The following is a 22669-nucleotide window of genomic DNA, read 5'->3' on the forward strand; positions in this document are numbered from 1 at the left end:
GCCAATTTCCGCCACATGTGAATCATCTCCAGCACAGCTGCGTAACTGCTCCGTCATGCTGGAACCCTCTGCAGCAGATTTGCAGCCTTTCTATTTTTGCTCTACTCTGGAGCCGTGCTATTTAACAAAGATCAGCCTGTGCGGGACAGGAAGTAGTGCGCAAACACAGAATAAAATATTAAAAAAATCTGTGTACCCTTCATTCTTTGGTTATTTCTTTTCAAAACCAAATTTAAAAATAGAAAAAAAAACATTTTTTTTTTAAAATTTATTATTATTAATTTAAAACTAAAAACAGGAAAACAGAAAAGCCAAACCAGCAGCGTTTTTCTGTCACATTACTGGTGAATTGAAACGCTATTAATACATAAATAAATCAAAACCAAAAAATGTATGTTACGTAAAACACGCACATATGTGGAACCAGAGGTGATGTAATGAATCTACTGGTGCTCCTCGTTTCTTGCGATCAACTTCCGTCTGTGTTGACGGCTGCTGTTAGCGGCTAGCGGTGTTTATAACGTGCAAAATAAGCATTTTTACTGCCCTCAAAAAAGCCCCTGCCTCACTTCCACACCCCTTCTCTCGTTGACCTCCAGCTTTCCTTGGGCACCAGGTGGGATTGGATTTTGTTCTCAAGTGAGCCACAGAGGTGGAGTATCGAACAATTTCAACATAAGTGCTACTTTGCATTTCCATGTATAAATTATATAAAAGCACGTATGTAGTACATAAGGCACCTACAATATCAAGGTAGTGACAATATTATTTAAATTAGGGAACATTTTGCTAAATAATTATTTATTATAATAAAAACTATATTTGTTTGAACAACTCAAGAGGAAAAAAATCCTTTTTTTGATCGTGTTATACAAGCATGGGAAACGTGCTAATCCCTAGTGCTAATGTTAACAAATAATCATAATCATAATCATCTACTTCCAAATAAATCTATTTTGCATGGATGCTAATATTTGTGTTTGGATATGATACATTGATGTAAAATTACACCTAATTTCTTGTTAATTTCAATAAATAATTCCCATGAAAAGTTTCTATTTTGAGCTTAAGTTCCCGTGGAAATATGTAAAGTATTTTTACGCCCCTTTGCAACCCTACAGAGAAATCTACAACTCATCTGCTAGTTTACACAATAATTCATGATTTCATCTTTACTCTACCTTGTGGGCCGGATTGGAAGCTTAAAAGGGCCGAATTCTGCCCCCGCGCCTTGAGTTTGACACACGTGCAATAGGGAGATACGTGTGTGGGCTCAATGTTTTTGGTTTCTTTTGAACGCTTCATCAACCATTAGCATTAAAAAAACTTAAAATCACTGTTTATCTTTTCACAAATCCTGCCCTATGCTTCTTTAGATCCATTCTCAGTTCCCGTGTCGTCACTGCTCCTGTGTCTGATGAACAGGCACAGTGTCAGAGTGCTTCCTGATCGACACACGAGCGAGTGTGTGTGTGTGTGTGTGAGTGTGTGTGTGTGTGTGTGAGTGTGGGATGAGAACAGCAGCAGTAGCTCTCATCTCGGTCCTCACAATCCTGACCTTTCTAATCCAATCCTTACAGTGGAGGGCATCACTACGCCTACGGCATGGATGAGCTGTATGCAACCTGTGTGTGTGTGTGTGTGTGTGTGTGTGTGTGTGTGTGTGTGTGTGTGTGTGTGTGAGCTGAAGTTTTGATCACTTTTTGACACCAAGTATCATCATAAAGTGTTAGCATGAATAATTCCTACAGCAGTTATAAATAATGAGCCTCCTGAGAGTATGAAAAACCTCTTTATTGTGCATTTTTGTGTGGATTCTGTGTGTATGTGTTAGGGGTGAAACGATTCTTGGTTAATGACATTGGTTAATTTAGAACCATTCAATCCGAAACGATTCAGTGACTTAAAATCAATTCGGTAACTATTTTAGATTGAGTGCAGGCAGACATGGTAGCAGGTGGCCAAAAATGCTCCAAAACTGGCAAAAACATTGGCAAGAAAAGAGTATAAAGTAACAAAAATGAGCCAAAAGCAGTCAAGAGTGGCCAAAAAATGGCAAAATAAAGAGAAACCAGGTGGTATTGTATATAATGGCTAAAGGAAGGTTTAAATGGGCAAAATGTGGCAAACTATAGTGAAAAAGGGCAAAAATGAGGAACAAACAAAGGCAAAATGTAGGGAAAAAAGAAACGAGTGGTATTTATTTGCCAAAAGTTCGTTTATTTAGATGAAAAGTGGGTAAAACAAGTTAAAGAAAGGACAACATTTTATTAGCAAAGGGTGGCTAAAGGGTTAAAAAGTTTCTCTCTTTTCAGGTTTTCTGGGGGAATAATAATTAAAATGAAGACATAAAGAGCCACATGTTGAGAATCAGTGACTTAATAACAGCTTGTATACATGGTGGAGCTGATAATGTAGTGGACTGGTCTGGACACAAGGCCAGGGCTGAGTTTTGATCCCAGTCCAGCCTCGATCCAATGAATGAATGGTTCCAACCTTAGTATGTGTGCACACTTTTATCACGGGATTAAACGTTATTATGGAGCCACATTAAACTAGAGGCCTGTGTGCACTTCCTGTCATTAGAGGTGAATGATGGTCTAGAGAGAGAGAGAGACGATGATGAAGTGCTGATGGGACTTAAAGGAATACGGCCCATCATTTATGCTCACCATCTTTTTATGAGGACCACCATCCAGCCCACCCACCGTAATTCTCCATTGGCCTTTGCTTTATGACACAAATAAATTATGGTGAAAGCAAAACTCACAGTAGAAGTGAAGACGCTGCTTTGGTCAGATCTTTACTTATAGTCTTTCGTTTTCCTCCTGATTTAAAGCTGATGTTGTTTTTTAAGTTTTATAATTTTGCATCACATTGGCTCAATATTCACGTCAGCATTTAAAATAAAACTGCTACACATCAATAAAAGGGCTTTATGTAGGTTTCTTTTTTAGTCTTTTTGTGTATTTACTTTATGTTATGGTTTTTTCTGAGTTATTTTGTGTATTTTTGTCTGATTTTGTGTTGTGTTGGAGTCATTTTGTATGTGAGGAGTCTTTTTTATGTTGTGGTTTTGATTCAGTTTGTATTCATTTTTTTGTGTTTTTTGAGTACATCTGTGTAATTTTCTCATTTTGTGTTTTTTATGTGTTATTTTGTGTATTTTTCTCTCATTTTGCATGTTCTTGGATTAATTTTGTCTGTCTTTTGTCTGGAGTTTTGGATTCCATTTGTATCCTTTTTAAATTGTGTTTATGTTTGTTATGTTTATGCAGTACTTTTGTGTATTTTGTGTTTTTTGGAGTCATTTTGTGTATTTTTAGAGTTGTTTTGTTTATATTTTTTCTCTCATTAATGGGTTTTTAGAGTCATTTTGTATGTAGTCTTTTTTAGTGAATGATTTTGATTAAATGTGTGTGTTTTTGACTATATCTGTGTCATTTTCTTATTTTGTGTGCTTTTACATGTGTTATTGGAGTCATTTTTATGCCTGTATTTATGTATGTTTTGGATTCAATTTGTATATTTTTTTTGTTGTGTTTTTTGTGTTTAGGGAGTGTTTTTGTGTATTTTATTTGTGGGATTTGGTGTCATTTTGTGTATTTTTGTAGTTGTTTTGTAGATTTTTTCTCTCTCTCTCTTTTTTGTGTTTCTGGAGTCTTTTTGTAAACTGTTTAGTATTTTTACTGTAATTTTGTGTGGTTTTATTGTCATTTTATGGGCTTGGTAATTCAAATTGTATTCATTTTGTGTTTTTAGGGTAATTTGTCTATTTTTCTCATCATGTTTTTTGAGTCATTCTGTGTATTTTTATTGTGTATTTATTTATTTGTGATACGTTCAATATGGACAAATAGTCAACAACCAACATATTTCTGACAAAAATCTATCTTCAATAGTTCAATATAAGTTTACTTTGTGTTGGAAAGATGAACCATTTTACACTTTAAAAGTAAAACCACAAGCTTCAGCTTATGATATAGTGATTTATTTCATTATTACCATATTTATGAGGCAGAGGACTCAGCTTTGGAGCCCCCTAGTGGCTCATGAGTCCCTGTGCAATTGCATTGTCCACCGACGGGAAGAAACTTTTATACCACTGAGTGACGACTGTAGAGAAAGTTTCTTTAAAATTTACATTTTGTGCTTTGCAGCAGAATATTCAACTGCCTTGTACAAAAATAAATCCGTTTATCGTTCTTTTTACGTTTAGATAACGCACAGTTAAGTCAAACAGGCACAGTGTGTGTTTGCGGGTGTTTTGGACTGTGGGGTGAAATCAGAGGATCCATAAAAACAGACTAAGAGCGACTCAACCTAAAATAATAATCTATTAATGGAGCGGAATCTCAAAGCCTATTATTAACTGTAGCTGTGAGTTCCCATATTTCTAGCCTGAGGAAAGCATTTCACACGTACAAATGGGTGTTTTTCACAGTCACACGCTGACTGGTGAGGAACTTCTGCCTATTAATAAATATCCATCAGGAGGGACGTGTGGGAGGAGCCTCCTGCAGCAGACGTCACTGTTGGGATTGATGTTCCCCAGGAAAAAACTACAAAAATCATCAAACTTGGTGATGAAACCACTTAAACGTGACGATTCCAACGAGAACATGCAAACTGGACTCTTCAACGATGTTCAGCTCGAGAGGCAAAGCTAACTAACCTATCCATCATTAAACACACGTCTCTACATCTGCACCTCATATTTCACGATGTCGGCCTGCTGCAGCGAATGGGAGAGTGTGTGAGCGCTTTACGTCTGTGATATCGAGCATGCTGATTCATATGATCATCAAACTTCTTGGATGCATGACTTACTCATGTGCACTAAACATTTTGTGTGGCCGTGTTTATCATGCAACAGTATCAGGAGCCACTAGAGGGGAAATAAAAAATATGCCTTGACTGTGGGCGGGGCTTCGGAGCAGTTAAGACACGCCCAATCTACGCTATAAAATCTCAAAAAAAACTATCTACGCTATGCTAACTAGCTAATACTCACTATAGCTCTGCCGTGGGGCAAAAGAAGAAATAGAATTAAATATATAGACCGTCTCGAGTGTGTAACATATAGAATAAAATGATTAGTAACACGAGAATGCAGGTCTAATAATACATGTTCTCACTCATTCACGCTCTTAAGGGATTAAAAGCTCCTCAAATACAACAGTATATCACAAGTATCATATACCGTTTGAAAGCTTAAAATCTTCCGTTTTTAACTATATAAACCATTCCAATAAACAACCATCACAGCAAACACACTCCTCACCTTTAAAGCGATGCCATGTCTGACTGAATCCATCAAAAATGGTCTCAAAACCTTCCTCAGACATTAAAACATGTAAGTGTGCATTGGTGCGTTTACCAACACGTACGTAGTGTCTTAGGGATAGGTTATAACCCTATATCATTAGGGTTAGGTTTAGGTTTAGGTTTAGGTTTAGTTTTAGTCACGTGACCAAAACTGGCCAATGAGGCGTACAGATAGAATTTCAGTATGCTGATTCAGCGACCGTACGGATAGCCACTGCCTTGAAAAATCCAATGAATCCCAGCATTTAGTCCAAAACACAGTAAAACTGCTGTAAAAAAAACAAAAAAAAAACAATAAATATAATGTCCTATTTACAAGAAGAAAGCAGCTCCGCCCTGATTTCTTCTTCCTCTGTGAGGCTGAACCGTGTCATCAAAAATCACCATTTTTCATTTAATGTTGTAAATTCATGATGAAATCAGGCTGACGGACGCTTTCTGCCTCATTTTTTGTGGAACAGAAGAAGAACCAAGTCACATGACTCGAGCGCCAAAAAATAACTTTTTAAAAGAACAACAAATTAAATTAAAAATATATATTTTCTATGGTCACTGTTTTGTAGCACTCAAAATACTTGTATCTTATGCACATTACATTAAGAATAGTATTTTATTAAATGAATTTGGGAAAACTGTAAAGAAAACTTTTGACCACCAAAGGCTTTTGTGAACCGAATGAATTTGAATGAATGTGCTGTTCTTCTTGTTTTCTCCGCTGCTTTGATTTTCTCGCAGACAGACCATCCATATGGTATTTCTCCTGCTCACGTTTACATTTTGCTTGTTTTCATTGAATATTATGCATCTTCCTCCAGTTATTTAACTCTGTGTGTACGTCCTCATCGGGTCGTGTGCATGAATGCATTTTTAGTCAGAGGATTAAAGGAAACTTAAAACTGTGAGATCAAACACTTTGGCAGCAAAACACAAAACCTCACATTGATAAAAAAAAACAGAGTGAAATGTGACAGCGTCTGTTTCAAAGTAAAAGGTGGTTGATGGGCTCTACGACTATGTCATTTAATTATTTTTTTTTCTTCATTTGGCACGGTTTAAAATACAACGGAACATAATGGTATCAACAGTGGACAGACATTAACAGAAATCAAAACACTTTAGAGGAATGCCAGGGAAACCCCAAAAACCCCCCAAGGGGCTTAAAGAAGACGTCTCTCTATCTAACACTTAAACTTTAACTAAAGAAAAATAAATAAAGTTGACGAAATAAAGGAACGTCAAGACAGTAAAACTTTGAAATGGAAAACATTGACATCACAATTGTCTTCTATGCTGCATTCAAAGAGAGTTGGAAAAGATGTATTTGCAAAGCAAACTGGAATAAATGCACCAATAAGAGTTGCAGACTGCACCTTTAAATGTCGTTCACACCTGGAGCTATGTTGGCATATTTTGGGTTAGGGCAGCAGTCTGCAAACGTTACTCTTAAAGGAGCCATTTTGTCTCCTCTCACCTGGATTAAAATCCTCCCGGAGCCGAAAAAAAAACCTTCTCAATGAAGACAATATAGTGTATAAGATACTATACAAATGATATTGAATAATGTTATGTATTTGAAGGGCTACAAAAAATAACTTGAATTCAACAACACACGATCGTGTCGGTCAACACATGCTAATTGCTAATTTCTTATATACCCTCTGTAAGAAAGTAACAATTTATTATTTTAATGTTTTTTTAAAGCTATCGGGAGCCTTTTCAAAAAAGTCAAAGAGCCACATGAGGCTCCAGAGCCACAGGTTGCAGAGCCCTGGGTTAGCCCTTATTTATAATAATGGCAGCGTGATGTAAAGCGTTAGCATTTCTGAAGCGTAAAACTGGTTAAAATATGTGGACATTCCTGTGTTTTTTTTTTAATCCCTTTTTATCATGACTTATGCAGAAAAAAGCATTAAAAAAATCTAAATTTTGTAAGATTTGCAGCTGTTGTTTTGTTTTATTTTGGAGTTGAGAATTCCTTAATAATAAAACAGACCTTCTTACACAAACCTGTGCACAATTCATTAAATCCATCCATCCATCAACCCACCCACCACCCATCCATCCACCCATCCATCCATCCATCCATCCATCCATCCATCCATCCATCCATCCATCCATCCATCCATCCATCCATGATTCTATTCCAACATTCCTGTTTCCAGGCCCAGGGATCACATGTCTCTTTGAACCCTGATCCAAACACAGCTTGTGTCTCATGTATCATGTGTCTCAGTGCATGTGGATGAAGTCCCAGCGGGTTCACTAAGTCCCTCTAAAGCAGTTATAGACGATATTTATCACAGCGTAGCCACACAGCTGTGATTGTTACGTTATCAACATATGTGTCAGCATTTGAAATAATGAGCAACCTGAGGATTAACAGGAAAGAACAAATGTATTAGTGTGTTTTTCTGTCAATTTGTTCATATTTGCTGTCATTTTGTGTGTTTTATTATAGTTTTTTGAGTGTTTATGTTGCAGTTATGGGTATTTTACTGTTTTTTGTGCTGTCATTTTTTGTGCTTTTTTTGTTGTTGTTTTGTGGAGTTCTGTGTTTTTGTGTATTTTTGTTGTCATTTTGTGTCCTTTTACGTCTTTTTGTGCTTCTTCATTGCTGTTTTGTTTGTATTTTTGTTGTTTTGTATTTGTGTTTTTATTTTTTTGCATTTTTGCCATTTTGTGTCATTTTCACTTGATTTTTGATATTTTTGAATTTTTCTCTTTATTTTTTTTTTGTATTTTTCTGTATTTTTTGTTTCTTTCACTGTCGTTTTGTGTATATTTTTGTTGTTTAGTGTATTTGTGTTTTAATTTTTTGCCTTTTTTCCATTTTGTGTTTTTTGTTTATTTTCACTTTTTTATTTTTTGTTTTAATTTTGTGTGTTTTTGTTGCTGTTGTGTGCATTTTTACAGTGTTTTTGCACCTTTTGTCTTTTAGTGTATATTTGTTGTCATTTTGTGTATTTGTTCTCGTGTATAATGTTGTCTTTTGTGTATATTTGTTTGTATATGTGTGTTTATTTTGTACACTTTTGCTCTTTAGTTTTTGTTTTTTTCTCTATTTTTGTGTTTCTTTATTGTAGTTTTGTGTGTATTCATTTATTTTTTGAATTTCTTGTATTTTTGCCATTTTCTATTTTTGTATTATCTGTATTTTTGTGTTTATGTTTTGTATTTTTTTCTTTTCACTTTGTTTTGTAATCATTTTGTGTGTTTTCTTAAGATTCATTCACATTTTCTATATCGTGCTGTCGTTTTGTGTTTTTATTGTCACACTTCTGTCCTGTGACGTGCGGACTGTCTGCTCTAAATGAGATCATTGTGAACATGAGAAGTTTAACATGTCCTCAGTGTTCTGACTAAAGGATGGAATTAGCTGAGCTCATAGAGGAGGGGAGGCGGAGCTAGCATGGCTATTACGGTATGGGGGCATGTGACTTTTTAACCCTGAATCCATTCACGCGTCCAATGGATTGCCCCACTGATCATTTATAAATATCTGTTTGTGATTACAGCAAATCAAAGGTTTGTGTGTGAGATTGATTTGTGTTGCTCTCTCTGAATCAAAGGTTGTCACTGGACCAGATACGATAATGCTTGTGTTGAACAGCAGAGACAGTAAAGCCTGAATGTAAGATAAAGGATTGAAACACGACGACTGACAAGCAAAGGTTGCATCAGTTTGCTTGTAAAAGAAACAAGTCGACTAAGGAAGTATTTATCTACTGTAAACAAAAATCTGCTGGCTTCGGGGTGTTAATGCATCAAAGTTGTCCGCATATAGCACGTGTCAAACTCAAGGCTCGGGGGCCTAATCCGGCCCTTTAAAGCACCCAATTTGGCCCATAGAAAACAGTGAAAATTAAAGAGAAAACATGAATTATAATATAAATTACCAATTCATTTAGTTGTCGATATCTTAAATTCACAAATTTAATAAAACTCCACAATATTTTAAGAGGCTCGAAGTTTTCCCACACTTATATCACATGAATGCAAGAATTTTTTTTAATTCAAAATTATGGAAAAAATCAAAATTTTTGTAAAAATGTGGCAATTTCTCATGAATAATCTCACAAAATTACACAAAAATTGGCCCCTGAACTAAAATGAGTTTGACACCCCTGGCATACAGCAAGAAACGGTTCTTCTAATTTAGGCTTTTGTGTTTGTGGTTTAAAATTGTGACTCTGTGACCTCACAGATGCATCAGGGGAGGCGCCCACACAGTCAGAGACCAGCCTGTTTGTGCTGAAGCCGAACAGCGTCACCGTTACCAAAGGTTGGACATATTTCACTCACATTCAAAGAGTCTTAAAATGACTGTGTTGGTGGATTTCATCTTTGTTAGGCAAGGATGTCACGTTCGTGGCCAAAGTGGATTCCACGACGTTGCCCAGGAAACCAGTGATGAAGTGGCTGAAGGGGAAGTGGCTGGATCTGGCTAGTAAAGCTGGAAAACATCTAAAGTTCAAAGAGACCTACGATCGTAACACTAAGGTAACACACCGTAGTTATGTATTAAGATATTGCATTGATTTAACAAACTGTGATAGTGTTTACACTAGGGCTGCCACTTTAACGTGTTAATCGCGATTGGTTAATTAAGAAAGTGTCTATTTGCACGGTTGCCGTACGGACAACTCCTGGTGCTATTGGTCCAGTTACCAAAGTGTCACATGACCTAAACTGACCAAATAGAGGCGCTGCGTACGGATAGAATGTCGGTTCATTGATACGACAACCGTACAGATAACGACTGCCATTAGTTAATTACAGAAAAAAAATAACACACAAAATAAAATGATGCCGTTAATCTCTTTTTTTTTGCACTCCAAACAATGCAAAACCTTTCTCATTTCAAGAGTTCCCAGTATACCATAATACTGAGGCACAAACTACAATAACAATGTTGGGTTTATTTTGTCTAATAAAATCATTGGCTGGAAAACAAAAATATAGACTGTAAAAAGAATGGACGGCACAAGCTCCCCAGTGGAATGAAGCTCCCCCTGCTGACTGACTGCAGTATAGGTCATAAACCCCGCCTCCTCAATGATAACAGATGGGATGTTTGTCAAACTGTAAAATTAAAATACTCGTCACATAATTTTTTCCCAAACCTAAACTCTGCTGTGATCATTTGTTATTATCACCCTACATTGTGTTAAAATGCTAATTTTTTTTTTTTTAAAGTTTGTTTTAAATAAGTAATTTGAGGTTGAAAAATGAGATTTGACGTCATATATGACGATAATTGACAGCTGCAGATTTTGCGTAGCTCTCTTTGTGAATAGCAGTTACGTCGTGAAGGAAAGCTGAAACACGTGATTTCATTCATTTTTAAATAGAGTACGTTTAGATATGTCAGTTGAAATAGATAAATATATAACCTCTATGATCTGAATAAGCTATTGGTAGAATTTCCAGTGGGAAATATACTTTTTTCCTAATTTTATGCTGTCCTCCCCAATAGGGAACCCAGTTTAAAGCCTGCCTTTTCCCCTCACCTCTCCCACTGTTGTTCTCCCATTTTCTCATCTAAAACTCGGGGCGCCGCCCTTGTGGCGACCCACAGTTCTCCCGCTCCTGTCCTCCCATGTTATGACATGTTTTCTTTTCATGTTTTCTTGAACGGGATGAAACTGAAATGATATTTTGTTGCTCTGTAACATGTGCAATGACAAATAAAGATTCTGATTCGGATGAAGTTCTTAGCGTAGCTGGGCTGCGCAAGTCATCAGGACAGTACGCTAAATGGGCGGGGTGTGTTACCAGGGCTCTTCCCACCGGACCCTACTGCTTAGACTGTATTTTGGCTTCAAAGTGTTGAGTGGGAATAGCTACAGTGCACGCCCACTGTGCTAAACATGTAGCAGCTAGCACAGACAGCAAGCACAAGCACAAGCGGACAGTGCTAGCTGCTACATGCTGCGAGCGCGCCGTGTCTCCAATCCAGACCGGACAAGATGAGGTGGTTCAGAGCCCAAGTCCATGAGTGACAAATGAACAAAGTCAGTGGTAAATATTATTATTATTATTATTATTTGATAATTGTATTGCTCAGAAAAGTGTTGTTACTGTTATTAATGTGCTAACTTATAGCACTACATGTAATGTGTTTGTTGATGATTTTAATTGATTTTACTGATGATTTTAAATGTTCTTATTGATTTTAAACAATTGAATGTTTTATTATGTAAAGCACATTGAGTTGCCTTGTGTATGAAGTGCGCTATACAAATAAATTTGCCTTGCCTTGACTTACATATGGACCTGATGTTTTGTTTTATTTCTATTTTCTATTATTTGGAGATTAACAAAAGCACACATCAATATTTCCCCTGATGGTCTAAACTAAAGGTGTCAGCAACTCTTGGAATGGAAATGGTTTGAAAGTAATAAATGACTTTATAAAGCCACGTTGTTATAAATCAATATTTTGATCTGCCACAATAATGTAAATTAAATGAAAAGACCTTAAGTTGAGGGCTTTTTTTTTCAGTGTTTTTAAGGTGAGATTAAAAAAGCGATTAATTAGATGAATTAATTACAGAGCATGATTAATAATTTAGCACTAGCATTAGTGTGTCTGTGTGTCATTGTCCTCTCCACTGTCAGATCTACACCTACGAGATGAACATCATCAAGGTGGTGGATGGAGACGCGGGCGGATACCGCTGTGAGGTCACCGCCAAAGACAAGTGCGACACCTGCCCGTTCGAAATCATTGTGGAGGGTAGGACGCATCATCACATGATTGTCATTTTCCACTTAGCGTGTGCACTGCTATGAGCTAACAGACGTAGTCAGTCTGGCTTTGATACACATTCGGCCTCATCGTCCAGCGGCCGAACGAGGTCACGGCGCCGATGTTGATTAACGGCAGATTCTCCTTTGGTTTCAGCTGCACAGGAAGGAGGGCAGGACAACATCCTGGATGCGTTTAAACGATCGTGAGTTGATGATGACGTTCTGCTGCATCTGTCTGTCCCTCACTGACAACTCCCTCTGTCACACATGTCAACACACATGTCATGTTATTTTTCTTTACCTGTGTACGGTGTGTGTGTGTACGGTGTGTGTGTGTACGGTGTGTGTGTGTACGGTGTGTGTGTGATTGTGAGCCACTAACACTTCAGGACAGAATAGGAAAATACACAAAATGACTCCTAAAACACCCAAAAATCTATTTTTAATCACAAAGAGAGAGAGAAAAATACACAAAAGGATAAGAAAAATGATCAAAATGACTCTCAAAACACACAAAGTGACAGAAAAATACATAAATAGACAACAAAAATACAATAAAGACTCAAAAAACATGAAACAAAATGACAAGAAAATAAAACAAAAGGACAGCAAAATTACATAAAATTACTTCATCAACTCTAAACGACAACAAGAATGTCCACAAAAATACAATTACTGAAAAATACACAAAATGACAGCAAAAATACTCAAAAATGACTCCCAAAAGACAACAGAAATACACATGACTTTAAAATATCAAACACAATGACAAAAAAATACAAACAATTACAGAAAAATACACAAGATGACAGCAAAAACACTCAAAAATGTTTCCCAAAAAGTTACACATAATGACACCGAAAACAAGACAATAAGTCGTTGAAAAAGGTTCATGAGAGCAACAACACTCAAAAATGATACCCAAAATCTAAAAGACACACAATGACTTAAAAACATGCAAAAATACTTCAAACTGCCTCCCAAAAGACAACAAAATTACCCATAATGACACCAAAAACACACAATATGACTCCAAAAATACTTAAAATGACAACAACAACAAAAAAAATATATATATATATACAGAAAATTACAAAAATATAAAAACACACAGAATGACTTAAAATGGTCCACTCTCGTGACTTTAGCTCCAAACTAAGTTTTGGCGACCCCATGAAGAAATGCTGGGAGCTGTAACGTGACCGTAATTCTAAAGTCAACATAGATTCAAGTGTTGTTTAACTTTCAGAGTTCTGATGATGGTGCTCCACATGGCCGTGCTGCCGTGACCTGCTTCCATCACTCAGTGTTAAATGATGGCTCCGGTCCATCTCCAGAAGATCCCCAAAGTGCTCCGCTCCACTAAATAATGTGTCAGAACGACAGGATGAATGTTGTTTTCCAGTCATTCTGTTAGTCCTGTGGGTGACAACATTATCATCTGGGGACATTTCACCCCCATCGCCATGGCAAAGGGAACACGGATGGATGTTTTCCTTGGGTGAGCAGCTCATCCATAAGACGAGCATGATCACTCAGAACACCTCGGAATTTATTGGCATTTATCAAGCTCTCCGAGGAGTTGAATGAGCCTCGACCGTGCCAGAAAAACACTCTCCAAAGGCGGGAAACAACGAGCGCTTCCTCCTGTAGACATTTATCGCCGCACGCCACGCGCCGCTCGTCACCTTGTTAGGCACGAGAGGATGACTGACGACTCACATACACATTATTTCATCCCCCACGTGATTCCACGTGCACCAAAAACAAGCGTAGCAGACCTTTTTTTCTGCAAAACGAATGCATATTTATATTAAACGTGAAACGTATCGACTAAAGTAAATCTCTCATTAAATATAATGAATGCTAATGTAGCCACACTGCACCGCTCACTCACACGTGCTGTCTCTTAGAGGAGACATGGGCGACTGGCGGCTCAGCGGAGGACAGTCGGCTCTCGATTGGATTCTGTGACTCTCAAAAAACACACAAAATGAAAAATAGACAAAGACAACCAACAAAACACAAAAAGACCCCAAAAATACATAAAATCACAGAAAATGACAGCAAAAATAATCAAGAATCCAAAATCAAACAGCAACAAAACTATACATAATTGCTCCAAAAACACACAAAAAAACAGAGAAATGCTGGGAATTACAGAAAAATACGACTCCAAAAATAAACAAAATGACAAAAAAAAACCAACAAAAATACACATAATGACTGCGAAAACACACAAACTGACAGAAAAATACAGACAATTATGGAAAAATACAGCAAATGACAATAAAAATACTCAGAAATGACTCGGAAAAGAACACAAAAATACACATAATGACACAGAAAAACACATGTCACAACAAAAACACACAAAACAATGAAAAATATGTACACAAGAAAACAACAAAAACACAAAATGAGAGAAAATTACAGAAAATAACAACAAAAATACTGTAAATATATTCCCCAAAAACACACAAAAATACATGTAATCACACACCTGACTCACAAAATACATACAATGACAACAAAAACATAAAGAAATAAAAAAGAAATACACAAAACTACAAAAAATGATACAACAAAAACTCACAGAATGACTTAAAATACGTGTTTCCTGTATTAATGCTCTGATTGGTCTTTTTTCTAACTCTGACATGAATATTAATATTTTGTTGCTTAGATCAGATACAATCACATGCTTGTGGCTTCGCCTCCTCAGATAAACACAATAAACTGGTGTCATGTGTTGACATTGTTCAGCTGTGTGCGACCTGTACTCCAGCGGATCCGTTTTTCTGGTCCAACTTTACTGAAAAACAAATATTGAGTCGTAACTTTGGGACTCATGTGTTTTTGTAAGAATCAAAGTTGTTTTTTGTCTGATGTTCTCATGTTCATGCCATGTGTGCTGCCCACCTGTTGCTTGTCTATTGTTTGTTTGGTTGTCACCTGTTTGTGTTGCATGCAGCAGCTTCAGTAGCGTCGTAGTCGTCACCAAACGCTTTGTTCTCACGCTTCTCATCTTTGTGTCTGTACGACCACAGGACAAAACAAAGGTAAGCTTTTCCTGATTCTCATGCTTGTTTATACTGAAGGCCGGTGTAATATTAGGCTAAATGTTTGCCATTAGTGTCATTTAAAGAGATCCTCCCATGTTTTTACAAATGTGTCCTAAAATCTTTGAAATGTCTCCGAACAAACCCTGAGAATAGAAGTTCTTTTGGTTGGGAGTCCTTCAACAGTCTTTTACTCACTAACTTCAGCCACCAGAGCGTGTCAGCTCACTGTTATGGACCATTCACGACTGTATCTGACAGTGTCTAACAACAGTGTTGTTTTTGGCAGCCATCTTAGTTTTAGTCTTAGGCTGGCTGCGTCTGAATATTCCCTCCTATCTCCTTTCCTATCCACTTTTCCTCAACCCCTGGAGGTGTTTAAGTGGCGGCCATAATAAAGTGTTCCAATTCTCTAAAAGTTAAGGAAAAGAGGCTCAATGCTTCCTTTATGACCTCCTTTGGCCTAGGAAACACTGATGCATCCTTTACCAAAGGAGACCACATAATGCTGACCCACAATTCCTTGCGGCGTCAAAATTTAAAGGGACCCGCTCATCAGAGTGTTCACGGAAACTCACGATTACTGAAAAGTGACGCAGATCATGCAATAATCTGCCTTGAACAATTTTAAATAATCTAAAACCCATTTCATACTACATGTAGCCATATGATCAGATTATCACTGACATAAAACCGATTCCAAGGAAAAGGTTCAGAGACATTTTTATTCACATTATGTTTTATTCAACACATTTCATTCACCTAGAAATGCTTTGTGTGGTTGTACATGTGTATGTCTACAATGCTATGTAGGCTTATATCTTGCATAAATGTAACAATTTAATTAAATCCTTATTTTGGATTAATGTTGATTAGTGAGTAGAAGGTGAGTGTGAACGACCATTTTCGTTCTTTTAGTTTCACTTTGGTTCCTCGTAGCCTGGTAACCTCTTTTCCTTTGATTTACATTCAAACCTTGTGATTATTAATGATTATATCAGTGTTTAAAGGCACAGGGTTATTAATGTGCTTTTAGTCCATTTGAGGAAATTTATAGTTTTTTCAACCTGGCAGGCGTCACTAACCTTCAATGCCGTCGAATTATTGCGTCACCTAGTGGAAGTGCGTCTGATTGTCAAAACAATGTGGTGGCCTTTCCCCTAACTCCTGTGATGTCATCTACGGGGTTAAGGAAAAGTGGATAGGAAAGGAGATAGGAAGGAAGATTGGGCGCACCCTTAGGAGGTGAGAGAAGGTCCCTTAGGAGAGCTCTTCTTCTCTGCGTCATTGTCTACTAACAAACCGCTGAGTTGGAAGTGTCGCCCCCTGCGGTCATAGATTATTTTTTGGGCCACAAGTTAATGATAGTGATCTTCTAATAAGTACATTTCAAAGGTCCACATTTGTAAAAACAGTGGAGGATCCCTTAATTAGTACAACTGTGTTGTTTATAGCGTGAATTAAAACATTCATCATGTTCTCCCTTTTTTTCACTCCAGTGGAGATGCAGATGAGGATGCTGGTGATCTGGACTTCAGTGTGCTGCTGAAGAAAAGGTTGGACCATTTTCACGGTTCCTGTTGAATCAATAAAACTGTCTAACAACACTGTACAGTTTGTCTCTGGGATGCGTGTTTCTGAAACATACATGCAGAGAAAACTCTAGGAAAGTTGTAAATCCCATTTCTCCTTTTTCTGGTCTTCTTAGTTATGTGTCATCTAGTTCCATGGATGTTATGATGTTAGTCTTATGACATGATGGCAACATATGTGAACTTTCATTGGCTGAAACCTCCAAAAAATGGCGACGCCCACAAGCAGAGGATAAAAGTTGATATAAATGACATGAATTAGTAACAAAAGTTTATGATTCAGCTTTAGAACCATCATCTAAAGCAGTGATTCTCAACCTTTTCAGCCCCAAATCCCTAAAATAAAGGTTCCAGAGACCCGGGACCCCCTCTATTCCCGTGGTTGAACACAGACATGAGTTATTTGGGGCCCATCCATAAACAAAATGGCTCCAAAAATGCACAAAATGAAGAAAAATACACATGACTGAAGAAACAAACAAAATGACAGAAAATGACTCAAAATACTCCAAAAACAACTCCTAAAAGACAACAAAGACACATATTAAGACATTGTTCTATGAATCTGTGATAATCACATTTATTTATTCATCTGAATAATATCCACTGTTATCCAGGAAGTTTATCATTTTTTGATTCATATAGTCATCCTAAAGTGGCCAAAAATGGTGGAAAAAGTGGTAAAATGGGATTTTATAAAACACAGAAATTGGTTAAAAGTTGCAAATTAGAGTGTCCAAAAACAGACAGAAAAAAGTGGTAAAAAGGGTTTAAAGTGTTAATATTGGCTTAAAGGTGCCAGAAAGGGGAACAGGGGGGTTTGGGGTCATGTAATTTAAAAAGTAGAAACAATTAGTTTAAACTGGCAAATAATGGGCATGACAAATCGGTTGAACTGGCAAAAATAACCATTATATTTGGTGAAAAGAGGTAAAAAGTGACAATAGTGGGTCAACACATGCAACATTAGGTGGTTAAAAGGGTTTATACGAGCTGAAAATGTCTTGAAAGTAGAAAGAATGTGCAGAAAAGGCATTGAAATGTGATGGAGAAGTGGCAGAAATGTTGCAAAAATTCATTAAAAGAAGCAAAAATATGGCAAGAAAAAGTGATGATGAAATATGGAAAGTTTGGTGTAAGTTGCAGAAAATGGGCAAAAATGGGCTCAAAGTGTTCAATAAATATTCATAGTTTCTTCAAGGCCTGACTCAAAGGTTGAGAACCCCTGATCTAAAAAGCACTCATGTGATTGGTTGATGTGTTTCTAATGCTTTTCATAGTTTTAAACAGGAGATTTAAAACATTTTCTTGGTTAAAAAGAGCTTCAGGGTTTCTAATGTGTTTGAAACCAAATGTAAAGTAAAGCCATCCAAACCATCCATTGATGAAGTGGAGTTTAAGCCTCTTAAGTAACCTCGAGTTTTTCCCCGAGTCAGAGGGAGACTTTTCATGATTCACTGGGACGTTATCAGACTGAAACTTTGACGGAATGAGTTTCATCTCCTGCTTTCAGGCAGAAGAAGGAGGAGGCGCCAAAGGAAGAAGTGGACGTGTGGGAAATCTTAAAGGCGGCCAAGCCGTGTGACTATGAGAGGATCGCCTTTGAGTACGGAATCACCGACCTGAGAGGAATGTTGAAGAGGCTGAAGAAGATGAAGAAAGTGGAGCCGAAGAAGAGTGACGGTAGGGGGGGGGGGGGGGGGGGGCGCAGGGGCGTAGCACCACATTTTGGGCCCTGGGTACAAACCATCTTATTGGGCCCCTACTGTAAGTTTTTTTTTTCTGCCTGGAAACTATACTAGTATTCTTACATTATTACACAAGCTTTATTTTTTCTTCACATTAACCCAGACGTCCCCAACCTTTTGAGGGTCGTGACCCCATTTTGAACATCACAAATGTCCAGTGACCCCAGAGACATTTTATTTTTCTAGAATTAGTTTTTGATCATGTTTAAGTGTGTTACAAATACAGAGTAGCAAGGGGGGCGACCATGGCTCAGTGGTAGAGTGGGTTGGGGTTTCAAATCCCGCTCTAACCGAGTCATTGTCGTTGTGTCCTTGGGCAAGGCACTTTACCCACATTGCCTTGTATGAGTGAGTATGAATTGTGCATGAATGTTGGGGGTGGTCTGAGGGGCCGTAGGCACGAAATGACAGCCACGCCTCTGTCAGTCTGCCTTAGGGCAGCTGTGGCTACATTGTAGCTTACCACCACCGGTGTGACTGGTGTGAATGAATAATGGTTTCTGTAACGCGCTTTGTCTCCTATATAAATCCAAGCCATTATTATTATTATTTATTTTATACAGATTCATATTTCAGAAAGTATAGGATACAGTTATTTGATGTTTATTGTGTGTGATGTGTATTAGAAAAGCAATAACAATAAAAAAAAATAAAAAATAATAATAATTTTTTTTAACCAATTACTATTACATTTTAGACGACCCCTATATGGGATCCTGGTCCCAAGGTTGAAAAACCCTGCAATAACTATAATAAATCCATATCCATTGCTTGTATTTTATAAATCTGTTCTAATATATTTTAGTGGTTATATACACACACACACACACACAGTATATATAAAGTTAATAAAAGGTTAATATAGAATGAACACTGGCCACCTACTGCTATTTTTTTTTAAATAATTTAATTTCCAATGTGCAAAAGGAAGTAGTAAGTTTCACCTCTGAATAATTGAGTAAACAGTTGCTTTCCTTCAGTTCACCTTCTCATTTATGAACAATAACCTCCATTCAATGCATTACGTTTAATCTGATTGGTCGGCTAATTTTCATTTTCATTTCTTTTTCATTTATTTCGTTTGCACACACATTAAAAAACAACGTTAACGGTGCGTGGAGGGAACGAAGCCCAAAGGGCTTGTATTAGAGCTCCACCCCTTTCAATAACGGCTAACAAATAAACATTTATACAAATGAGACAAAATGCACAGTTAACTTTGATATAAGAGGAAAAATAATATATAAAGAAAGTACACAATAATCAATATCAAAAGACAAATGAAAATATTAAACAAAATATTAATTGAAAATAAAAAAAAGAAATACAACCTTAAAACCTATATACATATATACAGTACATACACATGTCCGCTGATCATTTTAAAACATAAAAACAGTAACACTGTAGTTGAGGGAACAACTATTAAACATTAATTAGTTGCTTTTTAGCATGAAAATTAGTAATATATTGACTTTTAATTAGTCATTATTAAGTAGTTATTAATGCCTTATTATACAACCAGTAAGGCATTAAATAAGAGTTTTCCCTCAATAACCTCAGAATTATTACTTATTAGTAATAAGTAAGATGTTGTATATGAATTACAATCTCAACATGCTTGGGTTATGGTTAGGGTTAATCCTAACCCTAACCATAACCATAACCATAACCATAACCATAACCATAACCATAACCATAACCATAACCATAACCCTGTTTGGACTGCGAGACTGCCATTAAGTGTATAATAAGGCACTAATAATAAATATTAATACGTACTTAATAAGGCATTATAATATGTTACTAATGCTAATAAGCAACTAATTAATGGTAAATAGGTGTTCCCTAAACTATACAAGTATGTACTAGTAAAATGATTAATTTAAAAATATACTCAAAAAGAAAGTACAAGTCCCCATAAAAGCAGCTCAATGACAGTAACGTGAGAACTTGTAATCTATTACTTTTCATCAGCGTTCATCAGGAAGCTGGATCCAGCGTATTCTGTGGACAAAGGGAAGAAGATCCATCTGTCGGTGGAGGTGACGGACCCCAACGCCACCATCAAGTGGCTGAAAAACGGACAAGAAATCAAACAATCAGCCAAGTGAGCGTGTGTGTGTGCGTGTGTGTGTGATATGGTTAAGATGTTTTTCACTGCTCACACCAGGTTCTAATTTAAATAAACTGGTGAAAATAATCAAAGCAATAACAGTATGGAGCGTTAATTAAAAACCCAGTTTAATCTCAATAAAAGATGGATTTGAAAATCCTGGCATTTCTTCAGCATCATTATTAACACGTCTGCGTAGAAATCACTTAATATTCCTAAAGGTGTAAAGCAGAGTGGGACACATTATCATATTATCATAAATATTCATGTCAGCGTTTAGAATAATGACCGACGTGAGCGTTAATATGGGAAACAACGAAGGGTTTAGTTTTGGATTTATTTTGTGTATTTTTGTTGGAAATTTATGTATTGCGGTTGTAATTTTGTATAGTTTTTCAAAAATTTTCATGTCTTTATTGTTGTCATTTGGATATTTTGTAGGCGGGGCTACCAAACTCAAAACGCCCTGACTTTGTTCTTGTTGTTGTTGTGTACACTAGTTAAAATCACTACTTCTCTGTTATTGGTGAACAGATTGGGCTGAAGTTTGGTAGCTATAAACTATGGATGTGTGCGAATTCAACGCTCGGAGCCTCATTTTTGATTTGGAGCCCAGGGGGGTGGTACCATATCATTGGCACATATCAATACATAAATGGGCTCCATTTTTCCAATGACTGTTAGTTCTCGTTAGATTGAAATGCAGTTTGGTTAGAATACTTTATGAATGAATATGATGAAACGCTCAGAGTCCTGTCCACATTTTTGGTATTTTCCAAATTTATGGGAACATAGTCATGTGATGTATCATTTCAAAAGTAATTCAACGTAGATTATAATTATACTTCGCACAATTTCATTAGTGGCCCGAGGGGCCCCCTCATTTATTTGTGAGTCAAATATTTCAACAGTTGGTGGTACCGAATCATTGACACACACCAATATATAAATGGGGCCCATTACTCTGTATGTGCCCCCGTGGGCCCCATTTTTCCAATGACTACTCCTCCATTAATGCTTGTTGAATCAGGCTGTAATTTGACATGGATATTCTATGAGCGGATGACTAGAGCGAGTCATTTGACTGAATTCTAGGGAATGTGGTACAGTACGTGCTATTTGCTGCAGACGTTCCGCGGGCTCGGCCGTAGTTCATCGGAACTTGTTTTGGGTACTTTTTTCTCTATTTAAGTCTGGAGTCATTTGTCTATATTTGTTGACATTTTGTGTATTTCTCTTGGGGGGCTAAACACTATTACTGAGGGGCCACATGTGGTGTGTGTGTGTGTGTGTGTGTGTGTGTGCAGGTATGTGTTTGAGGCAAGTGGCAACAAGCGAATGCTCACCATCAACAAGTGCAACCTGTCTGATGACGCCGCGTACGAGTGTGTGGTGGGGGACGAGAAGAGCTACACCGAGGTTTTCGTCAAAGGTTTGTGAGTCTCACACACACACACACACACACACACACACTGATAAAGCCTTCTATTTGCTGACAGCTCTGCTCGTGTACGTCCTTTGTTCATTTCAACGCTTTCATGGTGACACGCTGCGTTCCGTCTGCTGCTCGCTCATTATTAATGTGACGGAGGCGCGTTAAACTTTCATGCTTTGTTTATTGTCATGTATCATTGACATCATGCTACACAGATTACTGCAATGATGCTTATTCCAGTCCCTGTATTTTTCAGGCACAATTGTTGCTTTAAACAAATATTCTAAATAAAGTAGAAGGAGAAATATATATTGTAGACATTTACTGAAACCAACATTCACATAACTTCTCTTTTTTTTTATTGACAAAATATACACAAAAAGTACAGAAATGTTCAGTTTTTTTGGTCTTTTTGTGTTAACTTGTTTGGTTTTATTTGTATGTCTGAAGCCATTTTGTGAATTTCAGTTGATGTGTATTTTTGGAGTTATTCTAAATGTTTTTGTTGTTTTTACTCAAGCAACATCCAGAGAAATGACTTTGCTGAGTAAAGTCACTAGTGGTTAACTATTTAGATTAAAGGTTTATCGTTTTAAGCGTCATAATTTGACAAATCATTAATCCTCGTAATACAT

At 37.0% G+C, this 22669-nt stretch overlaps 1 protein-coding gene across 1 annotated transcript in view; it reads left to right on the forward strand.

The window, feature by feature from the left end:
- mybpc2a (myosin binding protein Ca) overlaps positions 1–22669 on the forward strand; it is a 78698-nt gene that overhangs the window by 21303 nt on the left and 34726 nt on the right. The window contains exons 4-13 of the mRNA XM_028456160.1: positions 9533–9610; positions 9680–9828; positions 11950–12067; positions 12236–12284; positions 15056–15143; positions 16336–16388; positions 16643–16699; positions 18249–18418; positions 20461–20593; positions 21907–22031. Coding sequence (XP_028311961.1) covers positions 9533–9610; positions 9680–9828; positions 11950–12067; positions 12236–12284; positions 15056–15143; positions 16336–16388; positions 16643–16699; positions 18249–18418; positions 20461–20593; positions 21907–22031 — 1020 coding nt within the window. The remainder of the gene's footprint in view (positions 1–9532; positions 9611–9679; positions 9829–11949; positions 12068–12235; positions 12285–15055; positions 15144–16335; positions 16389–16642; positions 16700–18248; positions 18419–20460; positions 20594–21906; positions 22032–22669) is intronic.

This window comes from Gouania willdenowi, chromosome 8 (assembly GCF_900634775.1).
Source record: "Gouania willdenowi chromosome 8, fGouWil2.1, whole genome shotgun sequence".
Lineage (NCBI taxonomy): Eukaryota > Metazoa > Chordata > Actinopteri > Blenniiformes > Gobiesocidae > Gouania > Gouania willdenowi.